Source organism: Anarhichas minor, unplaced genomic scaffold (genome assembly GCF_050575085.1).
Source record: "Anarhichas minor isolate MPS153535 unplaced genomic scaffold, ASM5057508v1 ptg000014l, whole genome shotgun sequence".
NCBI lineage: Eukaryota > Metazoa > Chordata > Actinopteri > Perciformes > Anarhichadidae > Anarhichas > Anarhichas minor.
The window spans coordinates 12,591,792-12,603,106 of record NW_027466460.1 but is presented as its reverse complement, the minus strand read 5'-3'; the positions used below and the strand labels follow the sequence as shown (position 1 = coordinate 12,603,106).

Sequence of the window (11,315 nt, the reverse complement as noted above, 5' to 3'; positions counted from 1 at the left end):
TTTTAATGGTTTTATGTGGGTTTGTTCTTCTCTGCAGCGAGGGTTGAAAAGGACAATGGGTGATGAATCTTGTACACACTGTAAAGCCCCTTGAATAAAATTGACTGCATTACATAATGTTTTCTCTATGATATCAACACCTCCGTGGAACAACGAAAACATTGTTCAACAGTATTTATTACCGGACCTTTGGATTAGAGTACAAAACATATAAAAAAAGATTGAACTTGTGATTAAAAGTTGATACCAACATTGGTAGACAAAGCTCATTGGGGGAGTTGTCCAAGAGTCTTTAAATGGCCACCTGTCAAGAACAGGTAAGGCATGTTTCACTAGGCCAAATGTGAGGAAGCGATAACACAGCAGTGATAGACTCATATGGCAGATATGCACAAGCATGTGACTCAAGGAAACTTTCACAGCATTACTGCAGTCACTCAGGAGAAACTACAAGACAACTTAAGTATATTTTAATTAATGAATTGAATATATTTTTCCTTCCATTAGCACTCATAAAGGGTTGCTATGCCTCAGTAATGTTTTCTATTGTATTATAAAACATATCAACATGGCTCTTTGACAAAAAATGTTTCTTTTCATAGATCATGAACCATGATTCACAGTATGTGTAGTATTTTTTAATAAATGCAAAATAAAATCCATTCACTTTACTTTTTGAAACAGTCTTAGCGGATCAACAACAGTAAACCATATTTGGTCACACAGAGATTTAATCACACCGATGCCACATTTGGTCATTGCACATATGGACCCAGTATCAGCTTTGAGATCGTCATGGTATTCAAATTTATCCCAGCAGCTTTACAAAAACCTGCCAAGTTAAAAGTAAACAAAAAGCAGGTACAAATTGTCTTCATAATAGATCCGTTTAATGTTTCAGAGAAGTGTTGAGAGAGAGGCTTGAGGAGAAGTCCCTGTGAGCAGGTGTCAAAGATAAAACGAGGCACGGAAATCTCTTTCCCAGCTCTTATCTATTTGCTCCTTTCTCCTACTTTCTTCTTTCCTCTGTCCTTTCCCTCCTCTCTCCTCTCTCCTCTTAGATGGTGCTTTCACTGCGTCACGATCCCTGGGTTGGAAGTGAGTCACTTTGGCTCTCTTCACGTGTCCAAAGCCCAGGCCTGTCTGGTCTCTCTTCAGCACAGTTGGCACTGGCTGTTGAGGCCCCTCTCCCTCTGGCCCCAGCCCTGAACCCGGTTTCCAGCCACAACGAACCATCATCTTGTAGCTGTTGCTGGAGGGGGGGAGGCAGTAGTAGGGGGTGGGCGGAGCCCGCCGCAGACTGAACTGATGGAGAGTGGAGGACACATGTGATGACAGGCTGCTGCTGTACTCGTTACGACACACAGCACACCACTGAGCCGGGGGGGCACTGGGGACAAACAGAAGAAGAGACGACGTCGGCGAGAGGAGAAATATTAAAGGAACAGATTCTGTTTTAAAGTCCGTCTGAAAACAATAGTGAGGTGCCCACATGTGCAGAAGTTGACACAGTATTTGTTTGCTGCAAGATGATGTCAGTGATGTTGTTCTGTGTAAACAGTTATACTGAAGTTAAGCTACTATGACGCTTCAGCAGTTTGAGTCTTTAGTCTGAAATTCCCTTTGTGTTTTTCTGGACAGTGGTTCCCTGCTGTGATAGAAGGACAGTAACAAGTGTTTATAACACTTTGAGCTCTCTCTCCCCCCTCCTCCCCAACACTCGGCATGTGATTAACATGACATCATTGATTATGTGTGTGTGCTGCGAACAACACCCAACTTTCTGTGTGTGTGTGTTCTGGAAATCACCTAACTTCCTCTGTGGATGCTCTCACTTGCTCAATGTTCGAGCATGTGTCAGGTTACACCCGTGTATGTGCTCGGACATCTGTTATGATCTCAGCCTTTAAGGCCCCCACCCTGCTTACATCAGCTCTTTCCACACACACACAGACTTCACTTTACTCAGATACACATACATTATTATTATCAGTTTTACATTTGTTAAATCACTTCATAATTCTTATGTTATACACACTTGCTTTAAAATGATTATTAGATTTCATCCTTTAACTATAAGTATACGCTTTATGTCCCCTTAGCCTGATTCACATACCGAACATGTATTCCTTCATTTAAGGCAGCTCTCCTGGGATCTCAACTCCCTTTTTTGACATAACACACAAAGTGGAATTTGGTCAATGTGGTTTGAACCGTATACAACTGAGAGTGTGCTAACCTGTAATCAGAGTGTGTGTCTCTCTGTGTACTTCTCCCAAAGCTCTCCAACTCCTCCAAAACATCATTGTGTCCCGCTGGGGGTAAAAATAAAAAGATATGAATGAGTTCAACTTCCACGTACAAACAAACAAAAAGACATTTTGAGTTTTCAAAAAAATATTTGCATACCTTCCAGGGCCAGGTCTTTGGCATCCCTGCCCCGTGTATCCACCACTCCGACCCAGGCCGCTCCGCGTCGCAGCAGCAGCCTCACTGCAGCTCTCTGGCCGGACCAGCTTGCACACATCACCGCCGTCCAGAAGTAAGTATCCTGGAAGAGGAAGAGAAACAATCAGGACTTGAGACAAATAAAATATTTTAAAAAATGAAAACACATTGAGCTGTAAGTATTGTACCTGGACGTTGATGTCAACCCCTTTTGAGAGAAGGTCTTTGAGGGCAGAGATGTCCCCTTCGTGGGCACAACGCAGCAACCTGAGCCCCAGGAGCTCCATGGTGCTTTCTGAGATGCTTGCCTGTCTTCTTGGGACCCTTTCACCACTAATCCCACTTTGACTGGCATGTTCTGTTTGACCCTGCTGCATCTCTGCAGCACTGACTCTCCTCCTCGCTCTTCTACTGGACTCTCTGATCCTCTGTTTAGGCTGATGCTCTCTGCCACAATCTTTCCTGCTGATTGCACTTCTCCTTGATACATCTTGCCCTTTACCATCTTTCATTAAATTCTCATAGAACTGCCTGACTTCTTCCCCATTAAGTGCACTGCTCGTGTTAGAGCTCGATAGTTCGGTTGTTTCGAAGCTGAAAATATCCTGCCCGCTGGCAGGAGTAAAGCCTAAAGCAGCCATAAAGAGTGGTGTAGCGTCAGCAAGTTGGAAGCTTAACCAGTTCACTGTTACTTCAAAGAAAGTCAGTCAGAATAATAGTCTCTAGCTGCAATGCTCTAGCTATGGTAGCAAACTGTCGGACTGACAGTAACGTTATTACAGTAAACTATGTAACGTTAGTAAGCTAGTAGCTAGTTTGCTTATTTTAAACATAGTTCCACACATTAAATTGAGCCAAATACAGTTTGCAGTGAGTCAATGGATCTCTCAGAATACTATAACGGTTAACATCTGCCTTTGTAGCCGTATAAAATAAGTTAACGTTAGCTAGCATACGTGTGAGCTAACATGGTTAGCGAGCTTAAGCCTAGCATTAGCATTCGCTTTAAGACACATACAAACATGCTAATTCAAGATTCGCGAGGGCTCTTTATTCGGTAACATTACGTCGCTTTAAAATCGTTGTCCAGTTCACGTCAATAGTAACAGAACCGACTAATTTCTATACTATTACGAATCTACTTCTCTTCAAGCTAACGTTAACCTAGCCTGTTATCCCTCTTTCTTCTTCTCTTTGTAAACAGAGCGTCGTATGTAACGTTAGCCACATGACTAACGATGAGTACTGCCACCTACCGGACAGGAGTAAAAGTGCAGTACTTGTTATAAAGAATACCCCTACTGTTAAAATATAACTATGTTATGAGCAGTGCTCGTGGTAGAATAAGTATTCTTAAATTCTTAAAAAGTAGGAATAACACAGTGTAGAGTACTACCATAGACTGCAGAGTACCACATTAGACAAAGACCGAGCTTTGCTTTCCAAGTCTTACTTAAGCGAAAGACAATAAGTATTATCTGATAAATGTACTTTAAGTATGACAAGTTATACTACACCACCTGCCAATGTTAAATTCGTATTATATTATTGGGTTATTATTACTAATATATTTCATGTACGCTGCATTTTAATGTCCCATCTGGTCAAGGTGGAACTAATTGTAGCTTCTTTATATACTGTTTGGTAGTTTAATCCATATTAATGCATCATATTTAACATGATCATCTTATGTTTTGTATTTAAAATGTCAAAGTAACTGGTAACTACAGCTGTCAAATAAATATAGTGGAGTACAATATTAACCTCTGAAATGTAGTAAAGAAGTAGAAGTTTATAGTTACTTCTTCCACCACCTGTTACTGTTAATCAGGCATCTCAGTAAGTCATGACGCAGTGACAGTGAGCCAGCATGCACACTACCAGGACCCTGTGTGTCATACTAATGTGTCTAAGACACATTGTTAATACATATTACAGATTATATTAATTATTATTATATTATTATATAATCTTATACAATAGTGTCTTTTTTTCCTTTTTTTTCTCCTTTATATATACTTTATGTTTTTTACATTTAGTATTTCTAGTTTTAGATCAATTAAATGCCCAGAAATTCTTCAATGAGGGCAAAAATATTCTTACATTTCGGGAGAGATAACTTAAAAACAGATCTCATGGCTGCAAAATATTTATCTGTATGTTGGAACCGAGGGGAAAACCTGCGAGACCACTTTATTTATCTCTTCTCTTTTGTTTACCTTTTTCAAATACCATTCATAAACCTCCTTACATGTGCAAGCAGGGTGAATAATTGTTTTATTCTGATGGCACTTTTCTAAACACAGTTACAAAGCACCTGGTTACAGAGATGGCTAAATAAAAAAAAATAAAAAAATGAACCAAAACAAACATACGACAACATACGGTGGCAGGGAGGACAACAACATTACATTATAGTCATTTAGCAGACGCTTTTATCCAAAGCGACTTACAATTCAGAGTCTATCACATTTCCACACCGTAGGCACAGCTACGGGAGCAATTTTGGGGTTAAGTGTCTTGCTCAAGGACACATCGACATGCGACTAGCGGAGCCAGAGCCGGGGATTGAACCGCCGACCCTCTGATTGAAAGACGGCCCTGCTATCCACTTAGCCACAATCACCCTGAAAAGCACTGAAAGCACTGAAACGCAATCTCTGACGTCTTTTAGTGTCATTTGAGTGACCGTGATTAAGTCCAGTTTGTAGCCCCAGATTTGGGCAAACAAGTTGAACAAAAAAGCTCTGGAGGTCAAAGAACTATTGGCATGTCGGTCACTAGTGTGTGTTTGTTGGTAAAACGAGGTGCTTGCTGTGTGAAGAGGGCGCGTCAGGCACAGGGGTAAGAGGGAGGAGCTACACGGACTAAACCCTCATGCAGAGCTTTTGTATGAAGTGCTAATGTAGTGATATAGAATAAAGTCCAGGTGTGAAGCTGGCAGAAAACAGCACAGAAGCTACAAACTGTTGGGATGGTGAAACAAAAGTAAAGGCTTGTAGTAGCACGAAAAAAATCAGTGGTTTTGCACGTTTTTGCTTGCTGCACTGAGAAGGTGGCTGTTATACAGCGAGTGTGGAGTCTGAGATACCAGACCACCCTTAAAAGCACAATCCATGATCCAAATGTAAATGTGTTTTTGCAAAAAGCAGTAAAACAAGCTGTTGAATAATAGCTGCAACCCGTGTTGCATAATAACAATAAACTATCCTTGAAACCATTGAATTCATACTGAACAAAGGCTTTTGTAGAAATACGTGTTAATATTCCTTAGAAGAAGTGAAAAGTAATCGGAGTAAATAGACCTTGAAGCACTTGTAATGCTTCGTCTTTGTTGATACTTGAAACTCAGTGAGGTGTTGATTTCACAGAAATGCATGCTTTCTGTGAAAGGAAAGTTTTCTGTTTTTATTTATTTTTAAATGTAGAGCACTTTGAGCTACATAATCTGTATGAAATGTGCGATATAAATAAGGATTATTATTGATTGACCACTAGTCGATAATTTAAAGCCGTGTTTTGAATTCTATTCTATTCTACAACGGATAACATCGATGTTCTTCTTTAATTTACCAAAAAAAACAACCACACAACCTAATCATTTGACATTTTAGTGTTCGTGGCAGCCTAAATCTGCCTACTACAGCTTATTTTGGTTTCTTATTCTTGATCAAATAATCTGAATAATCAGAGTCCGAGTCTATTCCGACTGCTACCAGCCCCTACAAATATGCAAAACCACCGCCGCCATCATCCAAATGCAACAAGTTCCTAGGAGTTCACGGTCTCTACAGCATCTAACTAGTGGTATTTAGTGATGTGTCTGTTTCTGTCCCCGGTCTGTGTAAAGGTCTGTCCACAGCGGGGGCAGGAGTACGGCCTCTCCCCAGTGTGTATCCTCATGTGAACGTTCAGTTTGTCTTTGCTTATAAAGCGCTTGTTGCAGCAGTTGCACGCGTACGGTTTATCGCCGGTGTGATAGCGCTGGTGCATCTTCAGCTCCGTCATGCGACCGTAAGTCCTGCCGCACTCGGGACACTCGTAGCTGGGCCGCACCTCCATGTGCTCCCTGCTGTGCAGCCGCAGCCCGCTGGACGACCTGAAGCTCTTGCTGCACTGCAGACACTGGAAGGGCTTCTCTCCCGTGTGGATGTGGACGTGCAACTTGAGGCTGGCGGCCGACGGGAAGCCGTTGCCGCAGATGGAGCAGAGGTGAGGTCTCTCCCCCGAGTGGATGCCCAGGTGCTTCTCCATCTTGTTCTTGTTGAGGAAAGTCCTGCCGCAGACGGGGCAGTTCATCGGCTGCTCTCCGTCGTGTGAGCTCATGTGGTCCGTCAGCTCAATCAGTGTTGGGAAAGCGGCATCGCACCGAGTGCACGAGTACGGCCTCTCCTTCTTGAATTTCCTGTGTTTGAAGCGGTGCTGCTCGAGCTCCTCCTTCTCCTCAAAGGTCTCGATACAACAGGTGCACTGGAACGGCCGTTCCTCCTTATGAGTCCGCAGGTGATACTTCAAAGCCGTTAACTGCAGAAAGACGGCGTCACAGTGCGGACACCTCGATTCCCGTCTGTCGTGGACCATTACGTGCCTCTTGTAGTGAGACAGCTTGACGAAGCGTTTGCGGCACAAAGAACAGTAATACTGCTTATTTTGGTGGCCTTGCTCGTGCTTCTTCAGAGCGTACTCCACCTTAAACTTCTTCCCACAGGTGTTGCAGGCGTAAGACTTTTCATGAACCCCCATGTGCGTTTCCAGACCTTCTGGACTACTGAAGGTTTCGTTACACTTCGGACAAGTCCCATTGTTTTCTTTCACATGGATCTCCAAGTGTTTGTTGAGGTCTTCTGGGAAGGCAAAATTCTTCTGACAATCGGGGCACGTGTAAGCCTCCCCGTTTGTTGCTTTGCGATGGGTCACTATGTGCCTTTTCAGGTGATACATTCGACCAAATACTTTGCCGCAGTCGCTGCAGACGAGGCTCCGAGGGCTGGACTGGACTTTCTTGTGTAATTTGAGATGACTCACAAGTGCAGCCTTCTCCTTGAACTGTTTGTCGCACGCGAGACACGTCAGACCTTCAACTGCATGAGTCTTCTTGTGCGCTTTCAGCTCCAGCCAGCTCCCTAAACTTTTCCCGCATTTTTCGCAGATGTACTGGCCCAAGCCGTGCTGCTTCCTCAGGTGCCGGGTCATGTGGTAGGACTGGCTGAAGGTCATAGCGCACACCGGGCAGCTGAACGGTTTCTCCTTCGTGTGCGTCCTCATGTGTCTGGCGAGTTTGTTCGGCCCTCTGAAGCGCCTGCCGACGCAGATGTGACAGAAATGGCCTTTTGTTTTGGCAACTTTTTCTTTCAGACTGTCTTCATCTTGAGATTTACCTCCATCGGTGTCCTTCTCTTCCATCTTAACATTAACTTTAGATTCTTTATCTTGAGAATCCCCATTATCATCCCCGCTATCGTCGTAATTATCAGTATTACGTGATTCGACTATTTCTTTGCTTTTCGCTTGGTCACTTTGCTGAGAACTCGGTCCCTCTGCCTGGGTCGAGCGGTCTTCGCCATGTGACATGACGTGACTAGAGAACGCATCGTTGTCAGTGAATTTTTCGTGACAGTCGGTACAGGACAGAACTCGTGACGCGTGCGCCCTCTTGTGACTTTGCAGCCCCGCAAAACTCTCCAAACTTTTCCCACACGTGGGGCAGACGTACTGGCCCGCGCCGTGCTTCTTCCTCATGTGCCGGGTCATGTGGTAGGACTGGCTGAATGTCATGACGCACACGGGGCAGCGGAACGGTTTCTCCTTCGTGTGCATCCTCATGTGTCTGGCGAGCTTGTTTGCGTCCCGGAAGCGCGTGTCAATACAGATAGGACAGTAGGGGCCTTTGAGTTTAGGCGGGTAAAAGTCCTCATCTTCATCATCATCATCTTCTTCTTCTTCTTCTTCTTCATCATCATCATCGACACATTCACTAGCATTGTCGCAGGCTTCCTCCTCCATCCTCTGTGATGTCGACAAGGCTCCATTATTTTCAGTACCTGCTTTATCGCAGGCTTCATCGTCACTCTTAGACACATCATCATTTTCACAATAATGTAGCTTATTGTTGCTGTAATTGTCTTTGTATCTCGATGATCTTGTCTGGGTTTTAGTCCAGCGTGGTTTTGCGGGGGTTTTCGGCTTTCCCTCCCCGCGCCGAGGCCGCCCTCTTTTGCGTTTTATTTGAACAGGAGGGTCTAAATCGTCCCCGATGTCCACACTGACCTCGTGAAAACCAAACAGTTCGGGTTCATTTAAAGCAAATTCAACCTCTTTACCAATGACCAATGCCTTGTCCAAGGTCAGAGTTTCCCTCTCCAACAGCAGCCTCTCTCGGAGTTGTGGGCAGTTTGTTTTCTCAATCAGCTGATCCAGAATAAGCTCGTCTTGTAAGTCTCCATAGCTGCAAGGCCGCAGCAGTTCTTCCAGCGCGGACACAAAAAGATCTACGGTCTCTCCGGGCATCTGAGCCCTCTGATGGAACTGAAGGCGGCGCACCTGAGAGCTGTGATCGGAGCAGAAGTAAACCGTCAGCGAGGAGATGGCTGCCGCATAGGTGGTTTCACTCGGGATCAGTGTTGTGAAGATACGCTGGCCCTCTAGGCCAAGGCAGTTCTGTAAGAGCACACGCCTACTGGAGTCCACGAGCTTGTTCTCACCGAGCGCCTCGAAGTAGTGTTCGAAAGCTTTACGCCACTTATGCCATAACATCGTCGGCTCACCGGGGACCGGTAAGAAAGGTGGAGGTGGGGAGAGGATTATCAGCAGCGGCTCTGGCAGAGGCTCCGAGGAGAAGTCCTGTTTTGTCACCTCCGCATCTACCTCGACAGTCACTTCACCCATTGTTAGTGTTTGGTGTTCGGTTTGTTTTCACTGAGGTTAGTTCTTCTTTGAATTAAGATGAAACCCTCTTTGTTCTGTGTTCAGGCCCCTGATGTTTCATCCCACTCAGGAGACCTGTGAAAGAAACAAACACAAGTTAGTTTCAGGTTCGGTTTATTAAGTACAGCTAGCTACGGTGAGGCTGTAGATCCACATTCATGAAGGTTATGACGTTTCTATTAATTTGTCCACCCCATTCATATTGAAATATGGGAATTCCACCTTAGTTTCTTTCATTTGGGTTAATGAATGTTAAACAGTCTAATGTTCCATGAGACTGAGACACAAATTCAAGTATTTAGGGTTTCATGGATCTTTTGTTGTCATTATGCAACACAGGGAGGCACAAGCCTATTCGTAACACAACAAACACATGACAAACAAACACAGTAGTACGTTCCTGTAGTGCATTTTCTGAATTTACATATTAACAATTCTCTTGGCAGATAATATTACATTACAAATTCAACATGAGGAAAATATTGTCCATCAACTTTGACTGTGTTTGAGCAACAAGCGTCATGATGTAAACACAGAGTGCAGCTTGATCCAGGATGAGCGATGAGCTTATTTTTTCTGTGACCGGGCATAAGACAGCCAGCAGTAGGCTGGGTAGTGGAGTAGCTTTAGGTCCTATAGCTGGGCTAGCTTAGCTTCCATCTCGGCTCTCCTCCCTGAGGCAGTTTGGTGGCGTTCGGTCCAGCAGGTCCGTCTGGTTGGTCGGCCGTGAGCAGGTGATCGTCTCACAGTCTGCTGCTCTTAATCCCCACTCTTCCTTTTCAGATGTTGACGAAAATATTCTGTCATCTGCCATAAGTGATAAACACGAAAAAAGAAAAGGAAAAAAAAGACAAAAAAGTAGCAAAGCTTCACGGGAGCTACCGGCCACAGCTCTCAGCTAAAAAGTTATCCAGATTCTAGTTTGTACGATTTATATAGAAAGCAAAGCGACACGTAAAGTACACGATGGACAGACCTATACCTCTACACCACTACAGAGAAGTATTATACCTCACGTCACACATATCTTAAGAATTTTACTTACCTTCCAAATTAAGATTTTGCACACAAAGCATATAAAAAACAGAATATAAAATATGATCCATTGTTACAGATCTGGCAGACTAAACTACCAAAGTATATAAAGCGGTTAAAATTGGCTTCATCTTGAACTACAACAACATTAAAGCACCACATATGAATACATCAATGATAATGATCCAGTAATACAATAATATAACACTGGGAGTATCGAGTACTTTTACTTTTGATCTTTAAAGTACATTTTGCTGCGAATACTCCTGTACTTTTACTTGTGAATGCAGGGCTTTTTCTTGTCATGGCATATTTCTACTGCCACTACTCATCTACTCACTAGTGAGACTGGACCCTTTCAAGGGGTTTGTGGGGGCTTCAGGAGGCCCCTGGGCTCCTCAGGGAGCACAGATGTTTATTTCACAGCGGGTGTCCTGTGTTTACCAACTAAAATAAATAAAAGCTAACATAAACTGCAGTGCGATCACCGTAAACTCCCCTGACTGACGTTACAAGCCGCACACACCCCTGTACGCTTCACCACGTCACACGGACGGTGCCTGGATGTGTTTGGGTGCAGCACACAGCCACCGCAGAAATAAAGGGCATTGTGATGAGTACTGAGCAATAATGGAGGAGGAGACGAAAACTCACCAAACCAAACTGGGTCACAAGTCAGGACGTGTGCAGAGAAGACAGACAGCGGTGTAAACAGCTGCTCCAGCTCAGACCTGCGCAGTGTGCAAAACAGCCGTTGGTGTCTGAAGATACAGCTCACTGCAGCGCCACGGTTTTACATTCGGGATTCATTTTACGATATTTATATTAACACTGTAAAGCAAAGGATGAAGTGGTAAAAATATCCGCCATGCTGAGTCCTTCTTCCGGACACCACAACAGTTCCCCTG

The 11,315-nt window shown here is 44.0% G+C and overlaps 2 protein-coding genes across 3 annotated transcripts; both read right to left on the bottom strand.

Annotated features, from left to right (window-relative positions):
- Positions 1–616: 616 nt before the first annotated feature.
- On the bottom strand, positions 617–3,648 carry gpank1 (G patch domain and ankyrin repeats 1). Its single transcript, XM_076091535.1, has 4 exons — positions 2,637–3,648; positions 2,410–2,551; positions 2,240–2,315; positions 617–1,390 (listed from the first exon to the last, which is right to left on the bottom strand). Exons 1-4 carry the CDS (start codon positions 3,087–3,089, stop codon positions 949–951), a joined length of 1,113 nt encoding a protein of 370 aa, XP_075947650.1. The 5' UTR covers positions 3,090–3,648; the 3' UTR covers positions 617–948.
- A 1,060-nt stretch (positions 3,649–4,708) lies between these two features.
- Positions 4,709–11,306, bottom strand: LOC142949720 (uncharacterized). 2 transcript variants are annotated; one of them, XM_076091533.1, is made up of 2 exons: positions 11,062–11,306; positions 4,709–10,179 (listed from the first exon to the last, which is right to left on the bottom strand). In XM_076091533.1, exon 2 carries the CDS (start codon positions 9,331–9,333, stop codon positions 6,250–6,252), a length of 3,084 nt encoding a protein of 1,027 aa, XP_075947648.1. In that variant the 5' UTR covers positions 9,334–10,179; positions 11,062–11,306; the 3' UTR covers positions 4,709–6,249. The 2 variants fall into 2 exon arrangements, with proteins under 2 accessions (XP_075947648.1, XP_075947647.1); XM_076091532.1 differs by having other exon boundaries at positions 4,709–9,447.
- Positions 11,307–11,315: the final 9 nt, after the last annotated feature.